The following is a 22,365-nucleotide window of genomic DNA, read 5'->3' on the forward strand; positions in this document are numbered from 1 at the left end:
CGGCGGAACTGGGTAGAGGTGGAGGATCGTCGACTCTCGCCGATCGGTCCCCGGAGGTTTTCTGGAGCTCGCTGGCCAGGGACCGGGGCCGGAGCCCCCCAGGCCGCGGAGGGGCGGGAGCAGAGGGCAGCGCAGTCGGGCTCTACCTCGCCTGCCCACGCCAGAGGCCGAGGCCGCCGGGAATGGCGGGGCCACCTCTCCAAAGTCCTTGGAGATCCCAGCCTCAGTTTGAGGAGGGGGCTGAGAGGGATGGGAAAGCGAGAATATTAGCCCTCTTTTTTGCCTCCGCAGCAAGCGCGGGCGTGTTGTTCTATTTGAATGAATGATCTTAGTGGCCGCGCCCAATGGGCGCCCGCGCCTGTTTAATATGCATGAGGTCCACAGCCAATGACGGGGCGAGGAGGCTCTTTTAAACGGCGGAGCCCGCTGGCCAATCAGGCGGCTCTCGTGGAGGCAGCTAGCGCGAGGTTGGGGAGCGCTGAGCTGCGCGTCGTGTTCTGTGCTGTCCAGACTAGCGAACAATACAGGTACGTTCCGCGGCGCCCGCCGCCGCCGCCGCCGCCGCCGCCGCATCCGCCTCCGCCTCCGCAGCGCCCGCACAACTTTCCGGCCCGCGCCGCCGCGAGCTCGCTCGCCCCGCCGCCGCCGCCGCCGCCGCCGCCCCCCTGCCTCTCCTCCCCCGCGCCCTGCCCTCCCCCTCCCTTCCCTCTTGCTAGGTGGCCGGGAAGGAGGAAGCAATTCAGGTGTTTCAACTTTTCACTGCTTCAGCCTGGGTTCCCGCTGTCGGGGCTGGGTTCCCTCCGGGAGTCACGGGCGGTCGCCGCCCCCGGGCCAGCGGGCGAGAGGCCAAGGCCCTCCGAGGCCAGATGTTGGGCAGCTGCGGGGGCGGCGGCGCGAGTCCGGGGGCGGCTGCGGGCTCGGGCGGCGAGCGTCCCGGCGCCAGGCGGCGGCACTGGGAAGGGGGCCCGGTGCTGCCAGGCCCGGGACGGACTCCGCGGGGAGCGGGCGGCCCGCTACGGCCAGGGGTTGCGGCGCGGGCAAAACTTCGCTCCCGGGTTCGGCCGGGCACCGCGCGGGCCCGCGGGCTGCCCTGCTGCCTCTGCATTAACATGGCCGTCGCGGGAGCGCCCGGCGCCGGGGGTGGGGACGCGGGCCGGCCGCCCCTTGCTCTAAGCCCGCCCGCCGGGCCCCAACCCCGCCGCTATCATGGCTGGCGCGGTGCTGGGCTCCGGCGAAGGGAGGACGGGCGGGCGGCGGGGGCCGCCCGGCGCGCTGACTCTGGCCTCAGCTCCCGCGGCCCCGGGCTGGCGGCGGGGAGGGCCGGGGGCGCCGCCGCGGGCTCCGGCGCGGCCGAGCGTCATGGCTGCACGGGCGTCTTTGTTATCCCAGAGAGTGTGCCCGGCGCCGACGGGGGGTGGGGGGGCGTCCGGCTCGCCGCCCCCGTCGCCCCCGCAGCTCCGCGCCCCAGGCGGCCCGGGCGGGGCGGGGCAGGGCGGGGTGGGGGCTAGCGAGCGGGCGCGGCGGCGGGGCCCGGACCGCTTTGTTCGCCGCCGCCGCCTGCGCCGGCCGCGCGCCGATCAGCCATTTTAGCGAGCGGGGCTCGGAGACACGGCGGGCTCCGCCGCCGCTGCCCGCTCGGCTCCGCGACCCCGGCGCGCCGCTGTTGCTGCCGCCCCCGGCTCCGCGCGTCCCCCGGGGGTGACAGCGGTGGATTTCAGGGGCACTTTCTTTCATCAGGAAGCTTTTGACAAAATGGAAGGTGAATTATGGGTGTCCGGGTGACCCAGCACGGGGCCGAGCCCGGCTGCCCGTTGCCAGCCGGGGGCTCCCCGGCGCCCCGTCCCGCCCCACCGTCGCAGCCACTGCGGGGCCCTACTGCAGCCCTTCGGTTGGTCCCTGCAAAGGGGCGCGCTTTAGTTTTACATGATGACCTTGGGTGTGGGAAAAGGAAAAGATGGCGGGAAGCTGGGGGGTGGGACAGGGATGATGACACGCCGCAGCTGCATTTTTATTTGGAAACTTTGGAGAAAGTATTCCTGGCTGGACATGCGTTCCACTTTTCAGATGAGCAAGACTAGCCCTTTTGGTATCCCCTCCCCCTTTAGATAATGACGAAGTGACAGATTTGAACTTATAGTATAAGAGATACCTGCGCCCGTGCTAGCTCACCTTTCTTGTAAAAGCCGTTTTTATTTTTATAAGCCAGGACGCATCGACAATAGTGACATTTCAAATATTTCCTATTTATAGTTGTTCTTTGATCTGGTGTTTTGCAGTGGTGATAGGATTTCTGTCTCAACACAGGAGTTACACAGACGACAGCTAGCCTTAAATCTTCGGTTTCAAGCTTCTATCAACAACCTGCACCCCTACAAATGTGTGCTCCCGGTGCCCTTCCCACTTTGTGGTTGTAGTTCCTAAAACATAGTAGCTCCGAATCGGAATGTAGTGCCGAGCCACCCTACTTGGGTAGGTTCCGTTTGGAGAACTTGATCGCTCTCAGAGAAGTAACTCGCAAACCAGCGCGCTTCATGCTGGTGAAAAGTTAAATGACAAGCGACAGTGAAGCTGATTTCCACCCCCACTCTGCTCTTCAGCTGCCAGGGGCATCAGGCTTTGCAGGGAGGGATGCTTCCTAACAGGCAACCTTAATTTTGGTTTTGCTCTGCCTTTGATGTAATATTTGTGGGTGGCTTCTGTAAATTGTATTTGTTTTTCTTTGTCTCTCTCCCTTGCATCCATCACAGTCAGGATGGCTAAAGGTGATCCCAAGAAACCAAAGGGCAAGATGTCTGCTTATGCCTTCTTTGTGCAGACGTGCAGAGAGGAACATAAGAAGAAAAACCCAGAGGTCCCTGTTAATTTTGCAGAGTTTTCCAAGAAGTGCTCTGAGAGGTGGAAGGTATTTTTTTGTTTTGTATCCCTCAAGCTAGTCTTAGTTGGATTTCACACCTTGGAGTTACTTACCTTCGTTGTAGCCCCGGGTGACTGTTTTCTTCCTCTTTACTTAGATGCATCTGGCCTGTTTTTGGAATCTGGTGTGCATGCTTTTATTTCTTAAGATTCTACAACGGTTTAAGGCTGTTGAAACCCTTTTGCAAGTGGTTATAGCAGCTGCCACTTTAATTACAGGTCAGCTGAACAGGTATGTGGTCACTGCATTAGGAATTTAACAGGTCCTGTTCTTTGCAGACAATGTCTGGAAAAGAGAAGTCTAAATTTGATGAAATGGCAAAGGCAGATAAAGTACGCTATGACCGGGAAATGAAGGATTATGGACCAGCTAAAGGAGGCAAGAAGAAGAAGGACCCCAATGCCCCCAAAAGGCCACCGTAAGTGACTAGGATTCAGGAGAACAGTTAGGAGATCTCTTGCTTGAAGGATTTTTAAAAAGACACCTTACCTAAAAAAGCATTGAGATAACCTCTGCAGAACATTCTGTCCTTGGAGCTGTGAAGTGCAGTGCGGGGCCAGCCCGTGGCTGAAGTTGAGGTGTTGGTGAGCTGTGTGCTCATGGTGGTTGCTTTTTGGCCTCTCCACTGGGAAGGAGGCAGCTCAGGCCTGGGTGTTGGGGGCCTTAGCTATGTTCTCTACCCCTTACCCCGTAACTGAAAGACTGAGAAGGCCCCATGTATTTCTGAAGCATCTTCAATATTTTAGAAGCTCCAGCTTTGTAACATATGTAGTATCCTCACTTTAGGGAGGAGTTTTACTCCAGGAAGTAGGTGGGTTCAGGAACATGGAACATTGACTAAGCTCACATGTTCTTGTGGGTTCTCATTCAGTTTATGTAATCTCTACCCCTAGGTCTGGATTCTTCCTGTTCTGTGCAGAATTCCGCCCTAAGATAAAGTCTACAAACCCTGGCATCTCTATTGGAGACGTGGCGAAGAAGCTGGGTGAGATGTGGAATAACTTGAGCGACAGTGAAAAGCAGCCCTACAACAATAAGGCGGCGAAGCTGAAGGAGAAGTACGAGAAGGTGAGGTGGAACGGAGTGTGAGCTCACTCAGCCTGGGGCCAGCCTGCCAGCCTGGACAGGCAAGCAGCCAGCTGCCCTGGGTACGAGGGGGCTGGGGTGTCAGTGCTAACCCAATTCTTCCACCCCAGGCTGGCCACAGGGACTGGTGTATAGGCTTCCGAACAGAGTTTTGTCTGGAACAACTTTAGGCAGGCTATGAAATTTGATAACATGGGATCCCTTGGGCAGGGGACTGGATGGTGCTGTTAACAGGCCTGAAAGGACACGAGTACCCATTGACTTTTTAGATTGCATGGCCAAGGCAAATTTGTATCTGGAAGTTACTTGGAATAGCAGCAGGTCTGTGTCTGCTTTTCAATTCCTGCTCTGTCACCCTGAGGCAGGGGGCAGCATGTTTCCTTCCACCCTTTGCTAAAAGAGCCACAGGAGAGCTTGGCTGTTCATTTGGAGCTTGTCCTTGTTCCCTCTAGGATGTCGCTGACTATAAGTCTAAAGGAAAGTTTGATGGCACCAAGGGTCCCGCTAAAGTTGCCCGGAAAAAGGTGGTTGAGGAAGACGAGGATGACGACGATGACGACGACGACGAGGAGGAGGAGGAGGATGAATAAAGAAACGGTTTACCTGTTTCCTTGTGAGAATACCTTAGAGCGCTGTAACAGACACCTCTCTTATTTGAGGCGTGTCTGTTGCCCTCATTAGTCTTAAATACACAATTCGATCATGATCATACCGTAGTCTCTCAGAGTGCTCTAGGAATTGTCAGTGGTTTACATTAAGTGGCCATGGGTGTCTGGAGCACCCTGAAACTGTATCAAAGTTGTACATATTTCCAAACATTTTTAAAATGAAAAGGCTCTCGGGTTCTCCTCACTTGGTGCACTTTGCTGTTGGTGTGACAAGGCATTTAAAGATGTTTCTGGCATTTTCTTTTTTAATTTTAAGGTGGTGTTAACTATATGGTTATTGGCTAGAAATCCTGAGTTCTCAGCTGTACATATCTATAGTTTGTAAAAAGAACAAAACAACCGAGACACACCCTTGATGCTCTTTGCTGCGCTGAGGCCGTAGGGAAGATGCCTTTTGGAGGGGCCGGAGCTCGGAGCTCAGGGCGTGCACTGTGAGGCTGGGCCTGTGGGCACTGCGATGAGCATCCATGTAGCTTCAGGTTGTCTTGTTTTTGTATATAGTGACATAGCATTCTGCTGCCATTCTTAGCTGTGAAAAAAGGGGGTCAGCTGGCATGAGAAGTGTTTGGATTGTTTTTAGTTAAGTATGGTAGTTTTAAACTTTTTTTTTAAACAAACTGTAGAACTCTTCATTGTCAGCAAAGCGAAGAGCCACTGCATCAATGAAAGTTCAAGAACCTTCTGTACTCAACATAATTTGCAATGTTCTGTTATTTTTTTTGTATGTTTAGAATGCTAAGATGTTTTTGAAGCTAAATAAACAGTATTACATTTTTAAAACGGTTCTCTATGATAACAGTCTTAATTTCTGGCTCACAGCAGTCTTAGGATACCAACCACCCCATTCAGTGGCATTTGGGGACTGGCCTCCCTATGGATCTGTTGACCTCTCTTTTACTTAATGTGGCCAGCTTACTTAGGGACAGAGATGAAGAGGGTTCCTGATGATGCCACATGGTTTTGTGTCTGGGTGGCATTAAGTTGAAGTCTGCACTGTTGAATGTAGGAGCAAAGATAACTTGAGCTGCTTTCAGCTGTGAAGGAAGGTGGGTGGGTGGTCAGGACGGAGGCTGACTACTATGTAGGTTTACTTCCCTGCACCATACCGCACACTGTGGGGCCCACTTCATTGTTAAAACAGCAGGAACGCGGTTAGGGTGTGGTCTGAAACTTACAGGCCTTGTATTTCATCCTCACCACCCTGCACGCACCTGGAGCAGAATGTTTGTTCTGATCAATATCTCCTGGACTCCAGTGGGGGTGGGGTGGGGGCAGGGAACAGTACCCCCTGTTGGAAGCCCTGAATGCCTCAGGTGAGGATAGAATGGCCTACCCACAGTTTGAGCTCATGTAGTAGAAACGTTAATTACTGCTCAGTGTCTTGAAACTGGCAGAACTGAGGTCTGTTTCAGTGGTTATTTGAAGTTGGTGGATGGTACATTCTGTCCAACTTCGGGTGAGGGGTGATGGTCACAGTGGCAAATAGTGATATGGGATACCATTTTGAGGGCTGATATGTGCATACATTGTAACTTGGCAGTAAAGCAGGGTACCGTGCTGCCGGCGAGTGGAGTACTGTCTAGCATAAATACTCAGCTATGCAGGAAGCTGTGAAGCCCTTGGGAGTGTTTTAAAGACATTGCTCAGGAGAAAGCAGCTTTTCTTATATCACTATTTGGAACCTTACATGTCTCGCCACCTTGTCAGGTCCTGGATGGGTACAAATCATGGTCACGGTCGTCAGTCTGATTTCTAATCTGTAGTCAGAGCCATTATTCCTTCTCACAGAACTGTTTGCCCTGAATGTGTTTTTTTTTTAGTTGTAGAAAATGAGCGCTGATTAAAAAACCCAAGGTCCTGAGGTGTTCCCAGAGGCACTTGTTCCAGGATTGCCCCAGGCCCTTGACACTTCACTCCAGCCATCCCTTAGCACTGTAGGCTAAAGCTGCTGCTGCCTGACAGTGTAGCAGGTCAAGATTGGAGAGCTGTGGCCAACCTGGTCAAATACAGAAGAGAAGCTCAACCTGTAGTCACAAAGGAGAGATTTCTAAGCGGAGCTCCTCGATCTGTAACCAGTTCAACTCACCATGTCAGCCGTGGAAGGGGGAGGACTTCCTTTTGGCTCCATAGAGGCAGCGAAAGGGAACTGTTAAGTGAGCTTTGATTATGCAGACATTTAGTTCTAAAGAGAATTGGGGCTGCTTGGCCCATGAGGTTGCTCCTCCTACGGCTTCAGCTTAGCTTGATTTCCTGGCCCACTGTGTGTGCTTGCAAAGACAACCTGTTGCTTTTTTTTGTTTTGTTTTTTTAAATCAAAGAACAGTACCTGCTTTCTCTAACCACCTCTCTCTTCCAACCCCTTTGCCCCATCTTGAAAGATAACCGTTGGAAAGAACAAGGCTGTGATGTAACAACTATTGTCTATGTCTCCTGTGTGTCTGTTTTTGCACAAATGTATTTGGGGATGTTGGATGCATTCATTTTCTGTAATAAAGTTTCTTAATCAGTCTTCTCCAAAAGTAATCAGTGGGCTGTCTACAATCTATTTGAGATACTGAACCTCTGTATTTTGGGTTGATTATAATCAAGGTTTTGGAAGTACAAGCTTGCTGTAACCATCGATCTGAACTAACATTTACTGGGAAGATAACACCAAGAAGGGCAAGAGTTAAGGATTCTGAAGTCCCTGGATCAACCGTTCAGCCAGAGGGGTAGAGGGGCAGTTGGCTCTGGAGTCTTATACAAGGACAAATATGCAATTTGCTGGATGCTAATGAGCTGCTGTTGATAAAGTGATTATGTACTTGTGATCAGCCATCCCTGCTCACCTGGGCTCCCTGGGGCTGAGGGTTGGGCCAGAGTTGGCTGACAGAGGCAGGCCCAGCAAGGGATTTCGGATGAGAGCCATGGGGGCTATTTGCTGTTCTTGGCCCCTGGCTTAATTTCCTGCAGAGCCCAGGACTACTTGCGAGGGAATGGCTGGTGGGGTGGGCCAGCTTGGCAAACCCAGGCTTCCCTTTCCACTTCAGATAGAGAGCACACTCCCCTCCCCCTCCATGCACCTTGTTTTGTATCTTGAGCCATCCTCCCAAGATTTCAGCTTTAAAAACAAGTTGGGATACCATACTGATAAAGGGAAAAAAACCTACATCATCTCAATAGGTACATAAAAAGTGGCTGATAAAATGCAGTAGCACACTTCAGTGATTAAAAAAAACAACCTACTCAGAAAACAATGGAAGGGAACTTCCTCAACCTGATGAAGAGCATTTAGGAAAACCCACAACTAATATACTCACTGAAAGACTGAAAGCTTTGCTCCTGAGTTTAGCAAGACAAGGGGCCCAGTTGTGCCTCTTCTATTCACAATTGTACTAGAAGTTCTAGCCAGGGAAATGAGAGAAGAAAAAGAAAAAGCCAGACTGGAAATAAAGGAATAAAGCTATGTCTATTTGCAGATGACATGGTTGTGTATACAGACAATCCTAAGGAATTTCCCAATAAAACTGTCACAACAAATAGATGAATTCGGCTAAGTTGCAGGATATAAGATCCAACGTGAAAATTTGTTGTATTTCTGTATATTAGCAATGAGCTATTTTAAAATGAAACAATTCTATTTACAACAGCATCAGAAAGAATAAAAACTTACTGATAAACTGAACAAAAGAAGTGCAAAACTTATACAGGGAAAACCACAAAATGTTGTTTAAAGACATTAAATATCCAAAGAAATGGAAAGACATCCTGTGTTCATGAGTTGGAAGACAATATTGTTAAGATGGCAACACTCTCAAGATGGGTCTATAGATTGAGTTCCTACCAGAATCCCCAGGTGGCTTATTTGTAGAAATTGACAAAGTGAGCCTCCCACACCCCTCTCCCCACACCCCTCCCCTTTGGTAACCACTAGTCCCTTCTTGGAGTCTGTGAGTCTGCTGCTGTTTTGTTCCTTCAGTTTTGCTTCATTGTTATACTGCACAAATGAGAGAAATCATTTGGCACTTGTCTTTCTCCGCCTGGCTTATTTCACTGAGCATAATGTCCTCCAACTCCATCCATGTTGTTGCAAATGGTAGGATTTGTTTCTTTCTTATGGCTGACTAGTATTCCATTGTGTATATGTACCACCTCTTCTTTATCCATTCATCTACTGATGGACACTTAGGTTGCTTCCATTTCTCGGATATTGTAAAAAGTGCTGCAGTAAACATAGGGGTGCATATGTCTTTTTGAATCCGAGAAGTTGTATTCTTTGGGTAAATTCCAAGGAGTGGGATTCCGGGGTCAAATGGTATTTCTATTTTTAGTATTTTGAGGAACCTCCATACTGCTTTCCACAATGGTTGAACTAGCTTACATTCCCACCAGCAGTGTAGGAGGGTTCCCCATTCTCCCCCTGGCCAGCATTTGTTGTTCTTAGTCTTTTCGATGCTGGTATGGCCAATTGATTTTCAACAAGGGTATCAATACTGTTGTGCCCAAAGTCGCAAATCCCAGAAGACCACCAAGGAGCCAACACCGATGCAAAAGCAAAGAGCCTTTATTCGAGCTAGCTCAAGCTGAATCTCTCATCTACACCAACGCAGTGGCAAGATGCCAGAGAAAGAGAGTGCGTTTTCCCCAGAACAAAGGTTTTATGGGTTTTCAGGGCGGTTTGGGGGGTGATGGCCGTGGCCCTGGCTGATTGGCTGGGCCTGGGGGTAGTTGGGGGTGATGAGTCGTGGCTTTGGTCAATTGGCAGGGTCCAGGGGTGGTGGGTGTACTTCTTGCTGACTGGAGGGGGAGACGGACTAAGCTCCGATTGGGTGAAATAGGATCCAGGTCCTGATTGGCTGAAATAGGATCTGGGAGCTTGCCCTTTCAAACACCATTCTGTGAGGGAAAGAATAGTCTTTCAAACAAATAGTGTTGGGACAATTGGGACAACTCATGCAAATGAAAGAATTTTGAGCCCTACATCACACTACACACAAAACATTATTCAACATGAGCCAAAGACCTAAATGTAAGAGCTAAAACTATAAAATTCAGTAGGAGACATAGGTGTAAATCTGTGTTACCTTGGATTTGGCAATGGTTTCTTAGGACACCAGAAACACAAAGCAAGTAAAGAAAATCGATAACATGTCACTCAGAATGAGCTTTGGGGTGAGGCCTGGGAGTGGCATTGCATCACTCTTGTTCATATTCGGTGATTCCCAACTGAAGTGCAAGGGCAGTTGGGAGACGTGGTCATTCTTTGTGCCCAGAGAGAAATCGATGTGTGAACACATAGCATTGCCTCTACCATTCAGGGAGATGGGCTGGGGGTGGTCATTGGAGTCTAACTAGATGAGGGATGCTAGGGGCTTGTACAAGAGTGGTGGTGAGGCAGGTAGAAGACAGTAGCTGGATTCAAGAGATATTTAACATTGCTGGGACTTGCTGGGGGATTGGATGTGGGGGATGAGGAAGAAGTTGAGAACGACTATTTTTGTCATGTGGGGCACTGGAGGGATGGCAAAGTCTTTCAAAAGGATAGAGCCCCCGAGGAGAAGCAGGTTTGAAAGGGGATCGTCTCAAGGCTTAGCAGTGTTCAGAAAGGGTAACAGGTCTAAGCTTGCATTTCCCCACAAGGGAAAGTTTATAACTTGGGATCACAGACCATTCATGCTGTCAGCCTCAGTCTTTCCATCTTCGGACTAGTCTGGAATTTGTATTTTCTTCACGCTTTTTAAAATTGGTTTCCCTGCAGGGAAATCTGCAGCTCTGACACCCGGCTAGGATCTGTCTGCTATGGCATGATCTTACCAGAGTGTCAGAGCTAGACATTTCCCTGGAGGGCAACTAAATCCCTTGGCCTAGAAGGGGACTTCCCCCTTCCACACTCACACTTCTAAATGTGTTTCTAAACCAGGAGCATTTGAGGGAAAGCTCAAAGAACCTTCCTGTTGTTGGCCTCAGGCCACAGTTGGTGTTTTCAGTCCACACAGGAAATATGAGATACACATTTTCCTGGGCTGCATATTTTGTTCCAGGCCTGTGGTGGGGTTTTGTTTGAAAAAACTTCTGGAAGCATGTCAGCAGTGGTTCTGTGACCATGTTCATCGCAACACTTGACAGTTCCCCCTGCAAGAGATGGGGAACACATGATGCTTTTGTCCTCTGTCTGAACTCTCGGCCGTTTACATGAAAAGGGGCTGATATTTCAGGGATGAAACATTAGCAGAAGGCTGAAATATGTCACTTAAAAATATTGGGCTAGCCATGATTTTTTTTTAATCCTCTTGTGCTGGAGCTGCTCTTCTATATCAAGACTCTCTCTTCCACATGTATTTAATTTATCAAATAAAAGCAGCTGATTGAGGAGCACAACACCCCCCAGAGTTGCTACCTCGATTTAGTTATTGAAGATCATCCGCAGACTGAGAGGCCCCATGGGATTGTAGAGAGAACATCACATATCTAGCCTGGTGCCTGGAATGCAGGAGAGGACGAACATGAATTCCCCTTCCTGGTGCTGCTCAATCCCCTCCCCACTCCAGGAATGAGACGGTCTGGGTTCTGGAGGGACTAGGTGACTTGTCTTACATTACACAGATAGTCGGCGGCAGAGCTAGGATTCAAACTGAAGTCTACCGGCTCCAAAGTCTGCCTGTGGAGAACACACGTTGCGTGCCAAGTGTGCCACACTGGAAGCTGAGGATATGGAAAGTGCGGTGCATCAGCAGGATCCTGGCCCTCCGAGTGGTCACGGAGGGCTGTGAGTTAAATAAACAGGCAATTGAAATTCAGTAACAGTGCTGCTAAAAGTCAGCAGTGAGTAAGGAGGAGGAGCAATTTATGCAGTGCCCAGTTAGGGAAGTCTTCCTGGAGGAGGAGGTGCTTGCACCATTTGTTAGACAGAGGAAGTCCTAAATGAAGAGGGCTGGGAAGCGGAGTTGGCACACACACAGGCATAGAGAGAAGAAGTGGCACAGTGTATACTGGAAAACTGCAAGCACTTTCCTTTAGTGGGAGCTGTAGTAGTTATTTGTTGCTGTGTAACAAATTACCCCAAACTCTGATGGCTTAAAGTACAACAACCTTTAGTATCTCTCAGCTGTTTGGGTCAGGAATCCAGACTGCTTGCTGGATCGTCTGGTTCAGAATCTTGGCCAGGGTTGCAGTCATGTCAGGTCCGGTCTGGAAGAGGATTGCTTTCAAGCTCAGTCACAGGGTTCTAGGTAGTGTTTAGTTTCTCACTGTTGGCTGGAGGCTGCCCTCATTTCCTCCCCACATGGGCCTCTCCGTAGGGCAGCTCACAACATGGCAACTTGACATTCAGGGAGAGCAAGTGAGAAGAGCCAGGGGGACTGTATGTAAGCAAGATGGAAGTCACTATTTCTTTGGAACCTAATCTCAGAAGCAAAATCCCATCCCTTTCGCCCTATTCTGTTCATTAGAAACAAGTCACTAGGCTCAGCACTCACTCAAGTGGAGGACGTCACGCGGGGGCATGCATACCAGGGGTGGAAGTCATTGGAAGCCCTGTCAGAAACTTGCAGTTGTACTTCACTTTATAGGAAGGCACCATTCTATTTGCATTCTTTTAAGGGTTATTTCTTTTCCACATAAAATTACATCACAGAGATTCATGCATATTGTTTGTGTTGCTTCAGTTCATTTATTTTGACCGCTTGTATTCCATTGTGTATATACACTGTAGATTATTTATTTCTTCCTGGGGATGGGCATCTGAGTTGCTGGGGCTGAGGAAGGGTCATTGGGGAAAACGGGAAGTGACTGCTCATAGGTTTGGGGGAGGGGTAATCACACTATGTGCTTTAAAAGGGGGAATTGCATGGCACGTGCATTATATCTTAATACAGCTGTTATAAAAATCTATGGCAATGCATTTGAAAATATAGAGAAAAAACATGATCCTAGCAGAACGTACAATACCAACCAAGATCGACCCAAGAAAAACTAGAAAGCTTAGAGACAGAAATAATCACTAACAGATCAGAAGGGAAATTAAAGGTCTGCCATTAAAAAAAAAAATCCCGGTGTCTGATCAACGCATGAAAAGATGCTTCTTAGCTGATAGGGAAATGCAAGTTAAAACCACAGACACCACTGCACACCCGCCGGAATGGTGCAAGTGAGGATGTAGAGCAAGTGGTAGATCCATTCTCCTGCTTGGTAATACTAAAACGCAACATTTGCTAAATTTGAAAGTTGTTAAGGGTGTAGATCCTAGGAGTTCTCATCACAAGGGAAAAAACATTTTTTTTCTTTTTTTGTATCTATATAAGATGATGGGTGTTAATTAAACTTATTGGGGTAGTCATTTCACAATATGTAAGTCAAGTCATCATGCTGTACACCTCAAATTTACACAGCGCTGTATGTCAATTGTATCTCCATAAAACTGGAAGAAGTATTCATTGCAGCCCTCCAGACCCAAGACCCTTTGAGGCCTACAATGTGGTAATTCCGCTCCCAGGCACACCAACAGAAATGACGCTGCGCCCACCAGCCGTGAACATGATGCTCATCGCGGCCATATGCGTACAGCCAAAAACTAGAAACAACAAAATGCTCATCGACAGAAGAAAAGGAAAATCAGTGGAGGTAGATCCATACAGTGGGACACTGTGCAGTAATGCAAGATAATGGAACATAGGTCTGTGCACTAAATGGGCGAATCTCGCAGACATGATGATGAATGGAAGAAGCCAGACATAAGAAGAATGCGTCCTGCATGATTCCATTTATATGAAGCTCCAAAGAGGCAAGGAGAATGGATAGAAATAGTGGATGTTACTGGGAGTGGGGTACACATTGGGAATGGGAATGAAATATTTTGGGGCACTGGGAATGCTGTGCCTTGAGGAGAATGCTGGGTATATAGGTGTATATGTATATAAAAATGCGTCTATGTGTTAAGTTTAGTATACTTTGTACGCTTTATTGTATGTTTGTCATCCCTTACTAAAAATGTCCTATTTTTTCTCTTATAAAGGACAAAGATATGCTTGTTCTGGACTTTGGTTCTGATAATGAAAGATTAGGCGGTTTGAACAACCCTTCTGTTGAAAACACTAGATGAAGTATTTTAAAAAATCACTTTGAAAGCATCAACGAGCTAAATAGACAGTGAGAAAAGAATATTGAGCCAAGAACTGGGAGACAAGGGAATCGAGAGCGGTTGGCCTGGTGCTTGGACTGCTTTTGCCCTGGGATGTTTGCTGACCTAGCAGAGGGCTTAGGACAAAGAGTCACAGTCCAGACTCCACCAAGAGAATATATGGGTGCTTGATCTGTGGCAAATGTGTCACTGTGCTAGGAAAAATCCATGAGAGTGCTAGGACAATGAAAGATCCATATGAAAAGGTGAAATAATAGCCCTGCCTGGAACCACACAACAACAAATTCTGGGTAGAGTTTAGACCTGAGGCTAAAAGGTAAAACAATAACACTTTTAGAAGAGACTATCGGAGAAAGTCTTCATAAAATACAGTAGGGAAAGACTTTGTAATCAAGACACACAAACCAAGCATTAACCACACAAGACTGATACATTGCACTACAATAAAATCAAGAGCTTCTGTTCATCAGAAGACATGTATAGTCAAGCCAGAGTGGGAGGAAGTATTTGCAACGCACACAACAAAGGGCTTGTGTCCCGAATATATGAAGGACACCTTCAAATTAATAAGAAAAAGTCAAACAACACTGTGAAAAAATGGGCAAAAGATTTCAATAATTATTTCATAAAAGATGATATCTAATGGCCAATAAGCATATGAAAAGGCACTCAATCTCATTAGCAATAATGAAAATGAAACTTCTGATCACAGCAAGATACCATCAGAGGTACTCATCAGATTGGCTAAAATGACCAAGTCGGACAGCCCTGAGCACTGAGGAAGATGTGGGGCAAGGGGAGCATGTGCGTGGCTCCTGGGCGTTTCGGTTGGTATGACCACTCTGAAACACGGTTTAGCATCATTCAGTGAAATAGGTGTGCACCCTACAGGGGAGCAGGCCCCTGGGGGCCAGAAGCAGCACTGTTTGTGATGGGCACAAAGTGGAATCAACCCACAGGTCCATCTACAGCAGAGTGGATAAGTAATTTCAGCTACATTCATACAATGGAAATGAATAAACTTCAGATATCCACCGCCACAGGGATGAATCTCACAAGCATTGTGCTGAGTTAAAGAAGCCAATTGATTCCATTTATACAAAATTTGTAAAGAGACAAAACTAAACTGTTGTTTAGAGATGCACAGGGAGATGGCTCAACCATCAAGAAAAGCAAGTAATGGATACTCTTAAAGTCAAAATGGTGTTTACCCCTGGTGGGGGATAAAGATTGTTATCATAAGGGATGTTCTGGGCTGAGTTGTGTCCCCCCCAAAGGACTATGGTAAAGTCCTTACCCCAGGACTGCAGAATGTGACCATATTTGGAGTGAGGGGCTTGAAGAGGCAATTAAGTTAAAATGAGGTCATTAGCATGGGCTTTAATGCAATCTGACTGGTATCCTTAAAGGAAGAGATTAGGACTTGGGCACGCACGGAGGGAAGATCACGTGAAGACACAGGGAGTAGCAGGCCATCTACATGCCAAAGAGAGAGGCCTCAGGAGCAGCGGAAACTGCAGACAACCTCAGTTCAGCCTTCTGGCCTCCCAAATTGGGGGTAAATAAAAGTGTGTTGTTGAAGACCCCTCCCCGTCTGTGGTGCTTTGTTGTGGCAGTGCGGGCAGACTCATAAAAGGGGGCATTTGGGAGGACTTCTGGGTGCTCCAGTTTTGTAGGTCTTGACTTAGATGATAGCTGTACAGGCATTTGCTTTACCACAAATTGTTATGTTGTATATTTAAGCTTTCTTTACTTTTCTGTACATGCATTAGATTTCACAGTAAAACAGCAAACCAAAAAAAGAATGGCTGGGCCTGGGCAAGGAAAAAAGAAGATTTTGTTCCCACTGGATTATCTCACTAGTCCTGTGAGAAAGACTTGGAGAGGACTCTTTCCTTGGTGTAGAGGTATAATTCACATCCCACACGATTCACCCACTCAAAGCGCGTGATTTGAAGGTTTTTAGCATAGGTAGAGAGCTGGCCAGCCATCCCCACAGTCCATTTTAGAACATTTTTTAACCTCAAAAGGAAACCCTATGCCCTTAGCTGTCACTGCCACACCCTTTACCTCCAGCCCTAGGAGTAGATTACTGGGGCATATGGTCATTCTCTTTAACCTAGTGAGGACCCACCAGGCTTTTCCATGGAGGCTGTGCCATTTTCCATTCCCACCAGCAGCGTCTGAGGGGTCCTACTTCTCCACACCTTGTCAACACTTCTTATTCTCTGTCTGCCTGTTTGATTATAGCCGTCCTCGTAGGTGGGAAGTGGTATCCCTTTGTGGCTTTGATCTGCATTCCCCTAATGACTAATGACGTTGAACATCCTTGCATGTGCTCATTGGCAAGGATTGTTAACTCCATTTTCCCAATGAGCAAATGGAGGCTCAGAGAGGTTAAGTGACTCACCCACATCATGCGGTCCAAGGCTCCTTTTTCCTTCAGTATCCATGGAAGGGAGGGCTCTCAGCAGGTTAGTGTGAAGGTCAACCGTAGTTCTTCCGAGCCTGCCCTAGCCCCACCCTGGGGCTTTTGCGGTTTGGCTGGGTCAGTTTCTGTTGCTGCCACCAAACCCCTGAAATCTTGGGTCTCTGGCATCACTTTACAGCACCTGCATCTGTCTGTTCCACCCGAAGACTTCTTGGTGCCCAGGACTTTCTCACAGACAGTATCTTGGCTTTTCCCAAACTGGGGACTCAGACATCCTGGCTTAGCAAACAGAGAATCCCATAATGCCAGGGCTGGCAGAGCCCTCTGAGAGCATCCAGTCCAAACCCTTGTCATTGGGAGTGAAACTGAGGCTCTGAGAATGTGGGGAACTGTCTGAAGTCTCACGGAATGTTCCTGACGGAGCTGTGGAGAGGGCAGAACTCTTCCTGCTGTGCGCAAGAGGGAAAAACCAGGACAACATTATTGCCTTTACTCCCTTCTCAAGCAAGGGGGTGTGCAGCCAGGGCTGCCCTGCGGGGGGAGGGCAAGCGGCTGCGGGTTGAGCTGAGCACAGAACCAGGCCAGAGCTTCCCGTGGCTGGGCAGATGGGGAGCGGCCGCCGAGAGCTGGATCTGACCCGTGCTAGCAGGTGCCCTGATCTGGTAGAGCAAGGTCTTCTGCCCTGGTGACAGGTTAACCACAGTCACTTGAGAAAGGTAAAGATAAATGGATTTCTCCTCCAAAACCTTTGACCTCTGCAAATCAGGTGCAAAGTATGCTCAGCCCCAGCAGAGTTGCCAGGTGGTGGGGGGGAGAGGAAATGATAGGCCTTTTCTTTTTCAGTGTAACAAGCTTTGACCTTCAGCCAGGCCACTTGTTTCCTCATGGCCATAGTCTCACTGTGGCCAGTAAGGGAGGAAGCCTGCATCTGCTGGGACCGCCTCCCCTCTCTCCACAGCAAGTAATGCTGTTGCTGTTCTCCTTGGAGGATTGGGCTGCTGGGGCTAAGCTCCAAGCTCAGATTGCCGCCCCATGAAGGTCAGCTGTCCGTCTAGAATGTCAGGGCTGCAAGCTGGCCTGCAGCACCGAGGTGGGGCCCTGGGCTGGGAGACAAAGCCTGCGCTTTCCCCTCAGCCTCTCCGCTAATGCTCGGTTGCCACGGGCACACACTTTGCTGAGCCTGTTTCCTCTTCTATAAAACAGGGTTAAGAACAGCCCTATCAGCCCTATAGCCTCACGAAGGTAAAACCAGATCACGCATCTTGACGTACTTCTAAGTCCTGAGTGGACAGGTAACAGTTAATACCCTTAACATAAAAAGAGCTACCACTGACAATAGGCAAAAGACAAACCCCACAGTTAAAACTGGGAAAAGGTTATTAAAAGAAAGTTCTCAAAAAATAGGGGCTGCAAATGACCATTTATCATAATGAAAAACTTCAAGCTAATAAAAAATACAAATTAAGACAAAAAGATATTTTTACTTACTCCGGTGCCAAAGCTACGAAGAGTAGTAATACTTGGAGCTGGCCAAGGTGTGAGAGAGTAAACTAGTACAGCATGTCTGGGGGGGCCGCTTAGCAACATGTATGAGATTTCTGAAAAGTGCACATCCTTTGCTCTTGAGGCACACACTAAGTAAACAACCAACACACGTGCAAAACTCTAAGTGCATACCGTCGTTTTATTCTTTTTAACATTTTAGGATCATTCAGATTGTGATTTGTATGGAAAGCAAACTTCTGTAGTGCTGTAAAAAATGTAGCCGATTCAAAAAATACTTGTATTAAGGTAAAAAACATTTCCTTTCTAATTTCTCTTCCAACTACTTAGCCAAGTTAAAAAATTTCAGGAAATTGACAGATTTTTCCATTTGTATTCCTTTGCTGTGGAATCCAGAACTATCCAAATTACATATCAAATCTGTGTAAATGGCAGAAGCTATTAAATATATTTAAATGACAGCCTATTAGGAAGTGGATGCATTTTGCACTATGTCCTACAGATGTAAGAACTCCACATCTTGATCTGTGCATGTTTATACCTATTAGAGTCTTTCTGGGTGTTCTTGACTCTTAATTTTTATTTAATTTAAACAACATAATACTCAGAATGGCTGTAAATTAGGTGCGAATATTTTTTGAAAACCCTACACATCTTGAAACCTTGTACACCTACATGCATGTTATTTTTATACTTCTTGTATGCATGGAATACTTCACAACAGATTTGTGAAAAGAAAGAGCATTATAAGTGAAAAATTATGGAATAAGATTGATGATCACAGCCTTGCTTATAATGGTAAAAGGTTTCGAAGAATTTTCGTGTGGTATATAGCTGTAATAATGTCCCCAGTGAATTATGCCTCCCTGGGTCGTGCCTCCTTTGCAATGTAACGTTGTTGCTCCTTCCATTCAAGAGGTAGAATGGATTCTCCCACCCCTTTGACCCAGGCTAGACCTGTGACTTGCTTTGGCTGATACAGTGCCTCAGAAGTGCTGCTCTGTGACCGCCAAGGTGAGGTCTTAGGAAGCCCTGCAGCTTCTGTTTCCACCGTCCTGGAATCTGCACAGCACTAACTGGCAGACACCTGAGTGTGAACTCTAGGGCCTTTGAGCCCAGCCAAGCTGGGGAATGTCTGTAGCTGCATGAGTGAGCCCAAGAGAGCCCAGCAGAAGGACCCTCAGGACATCAGCAAAATCATGTGAAATAACGTCTCGTTGTTATTTTAAAGCACTAGGTTTTGGGGTGATTTGTAGGCATAGGCAGCTGAAATAGTAAATGATCAAAAACAGGCAAATAACTAAAGAAAAAAGATCATAGAGCTATACATTGAAATGCTAAGATGTCTTTAAAAATGCTGACATAGATTCTGTACATATTGACTTGGAACTGTATCACTATATATTTCAAGTAATGAAACATGGTAAATAAATATGTATAATATCCCATTTTGAAAAGGAAGTAATATATACGTAACTATACCTAAATGTGTAATTAGGATAAGCCCCATGCCATTGCTGATAGACAACCATTTTTGACCTACTGAAACAGCTGTTTTCTGTGATTCAAGTCATACAGGAGATGGGTGGAAGGCTCCACACACGTTAGGGCTGGAAGGCTCCACAGCAAACAGTTAACTGTGCCTCTCTTCTGCTGATGAGTAATGGGCACTATTTTCTTTATGCTCATCTGTGTTTTCTAGATCTTGGACATGGACCATGTATTTCTTGTAGTGTTCAGGAAGAACCAGAAGGAAGGTCTTCTATTTATACAGTGCTGATGAGTGTGTGAGCAATGCCACTGGGATGAGGAAACCAAGCTGGGCGGGGGTGTGGGGCCACGTGTCCCATTAGCCTGAATGCCCCGTGGTTCAGGTCAGGTTCACAGAGGCTGAGAGCAGAGGCTCCGGTGTGGGGTGGCTGGCCGTCGAGCTGGGCTCACGCTGTGGATCAGCTTGCCTTGTTAATCATTGCCTTTTGTTCCCCACGGGCATGGTCGGCGTCCATCCTGCTCAGGCAAAGGGGCAAGGGGCAAGGGCCAGCTTGCCCCTTGGGTGGCTCGGGCAAGTGTAGGGGGGATGGCCCAGGCCTGTGGCCTCCTTCACATGATGGAGGTCACACCCAGGTGACTGCCTACCCCTTTGAACTGGCGTGTCTCCGGGGGCAGGGGACCTCTGGAGGAAGCCTCGGAGATCATCTGGTACCATCCCTGCAGGATGCAGAGCTCTTCCCAGCAGGAGCTCCGTCCCTGACCCCCGAGAGGTCTCCATCCTCTGCCTGTTTAACCACAGCCATATGGTGATGGGGGCTCATTACTCTCAGAGGCAGCCACCCCATGTGGCAGTGACCAATAGAAAATCCATCCTCCCTGGGAATCCCCAATCGGCTCCACCTGCCTCCTGTCAGAATCCTCTCTTCCAACTTTGGGCCAGTCCACTTCTCCTTTGTGTGCGCAGCCCGGGGCAGAGTCACTTTCTCTAAGTGAAAAACATCCTCTGAGAAACACATCTGTGCTGACCACATGGCATATTCCAGCATGGGGCTTGGTACTGTGGTGTACATATGCTACTTCATTTACTTATCCAGACAACCCTGTGAATGAGGTACGGATATCTACATTGTGCAGATGGAGAAACCGAGGCCCAGCAAGGGAATGTGACTGCCCAAAGGAACATACGAGGAAGTGGTGGAACTGGGGTTTGGTCCTGGTCTGTCTTTTCAAACCACTGTGTTCTATAGCTGCCTTCATTTCACTGATTGACACCTGGCTTCATGTGACAAGGAATTTGAGACAGCTTAGAATATCCACAATTTAAGAAAATAGAAATGGAGAAGTAGGCCGAGAGAAAACACAAACAGCAGTGTAAGATCAAAACAAAGTGAAGAAATGTGTCATCATGTAGAACATCAGGGCTGCAGTTAACAGGAAGGGTTATCAGAGGCTCTGAATTGCCAGGCTGCCAAAGTGAAAGGGGAAAGCCAATTATCCTTCTAATTCCCATTACCAGTAAGAGATTCTTTAGACAGCTGGCAAAGGATTCTAAAAGCCATTTATGAGTACTGTTGATGATACTATCAACTGTTAGCACTTGGCACCTTCCAGGGCCCATGAAACCCCTGTTTGGGTTCTGATGTCAATGATGGTAAGAGGTATGTGTGTACCTGCATCTGTGTCTGTCTGCATCTGTGCTTTTACCCATACCTCTATGTGTCTCTGTACCAGTAACTGTCTCTATAAGTACCTGTAAATGTATCTCTGTACCTCTTTCTGTGTCTCAATCTGTACCTGTATCTGGGTTTATATAAATACCTGCATCTGTGCAGTTACAAAAGTAACTGTATGCCGTGGTTAGCCAAGGCAATTTATACATACTGCTCCAGCCTAAGTATTAACAGTCTTAAAACAGTCCCCGTTTGGACATAGATTCCCCCCTCTTTGGTGGCATGAGATTAAGGCTGTCTGTGTGCCAGGAAGTAGATGCTGTTAGGAAGGGAGATACTCCGGTGGGCCCTATGCTAAGGTGTGAAGCTACTTCTGGTTATATGTTATTCTCTGTGTTTATTTACTTTTTATTACCCTTCAGCTTGCAGGTCACGCTTCTTTTGATATAAAACATGGTGTCAGTTTTGTCTTGGGGTGAGGAAAAGGAGAAAGCATCCTTCAGAGGCCAGCGTGGTGGTGGAGATGGTGGCGAGCAAGGGGCCTCTATGGGAAGGCAAATTATCAGGGTGACTGTCAGGGGCCTGTGTCGTCTTCTCCTGCCCCAGAAGTCTCCTTTTGATGACCATGGAGGCTTGGGGCTTGCTCCTTCAGGGCTGGCAGGGAGCCCCTTAACATCTCATGCCAGGACAGGGAATGGGGAATGGAGCCTGCTCCTCTGGAAGGGCAGGGTTGCCAGCGCCACCTCCTGGTCACTAGGAGGTTGTCCTTTCTCTCCCCACTCCGTCCTGCCACAGGGTCTTTGTACCTACTTCTTCCTTCTGTCTGGAGTGTCCTTCCCCTACTTGCCTCCTGTCTGGCTTCTCATCCTTTTGCACTTAGCTAAAATGTCCCTTTCTTAGAGACACTGACCACTCCTGTCCTCTCAGTAGATTACTCTTTCCCTCCATCTTCTGTCATGTCACCCTATTCACTTCCTTCAGGACAATTGTCATGGTTTGAAAAACTATTTCTTTGTCCAGTTTTTGTTTCCTCCCTAGACTATAAGCTCCATAAGGGTAAAAACTATGCCTGTTTTATCCATCACTGTACCCCACGGCCTGGCACAGTGCTTGGCATTTAGTAGGCCCTCAGCATGTATTTGCTAAATGAACGAATTCATGCTTAAAGAGATGAATGATTGTATGCAGTTGAACTTGATTTTTAAGGAATTGCTCATTTCCCACAACAATGTAGGAAGATGAGAAGCACTCTGAAAAGCCAAAATTGAATTCTAATTCAAAATGACCCTTCCACAGTCAAATACACAAAACTGAAAATGATCTGGAGGTCAGAATAGAAGCCCAATAAATATACAGAAACATCATATTGGAATATATCAGAGGACAACAGGCCTCTTGGAACATCTACTGATGCTTTCAGTAATGCTCATTCCCCGTTGCTGGCAAGTTCTGTCGCCCATGAAGATGGCGCCAACTCATGGGTGACA

The 22,365-nt window shown here is 47.8% G+C and overlaps 1 protein-coding gene across 3 annotated transcripts; it reads left to right on the forward strand.

The window, feature by feature from the left end:
- The first annotated feature begins 442 nt into the window (after positions 1-442).
- Positions 443-5,452, forward strand: HMGB3 (high mobility group box 3). 3 transcript variants are annotated; one of them, XM_036908416.2, is made up of 5 exons: positions 443-527; positions 2,748-2,902; positions 3,193-3,332; positions 3,808-3,982; positions 4,453-5,452. In XM_036908416.2, exons 2-5 carry the CDS (start codon positions 2,753-2,755, stop codon positions 4,588-4,590), a joined length of 603 nt encoding a protein of 200 aa, XP_036764311.2. In that variant the 5' UTR covers positions 443-527; positions 2,748-2,752; the 3' UTR covers positions 4,591-5,452. The 3 variants fall into 3 exon arrangements, with proteins under 3 accessions (XP_036764311.2, XP_036764312.2, XP_036764310.2); XM_036908417.2 differs by lacking the exon at positions 443-527 and adding an exon at positions 624-743; XM_036908415.2 differs by lacking the exon at positions 443-527 and adding an exon at positions 1,610-1,759.
- Positions 5,453-22,365: the final 16,913 nt, after the last annotated feature.

This window comes from Manis pentadactyla, chromosome X (assembly GCF_030020395.1).
Source record: "Manis pentadactyla isolate mManPen7 chromosome X, mManPen7.hap1, whole genome shotgun sequence".
NCBI lineage: Eukaryota > Metazoa > Chordata > Mammalia > Pholidota > Manidae > Manis > Manis pentadactyla.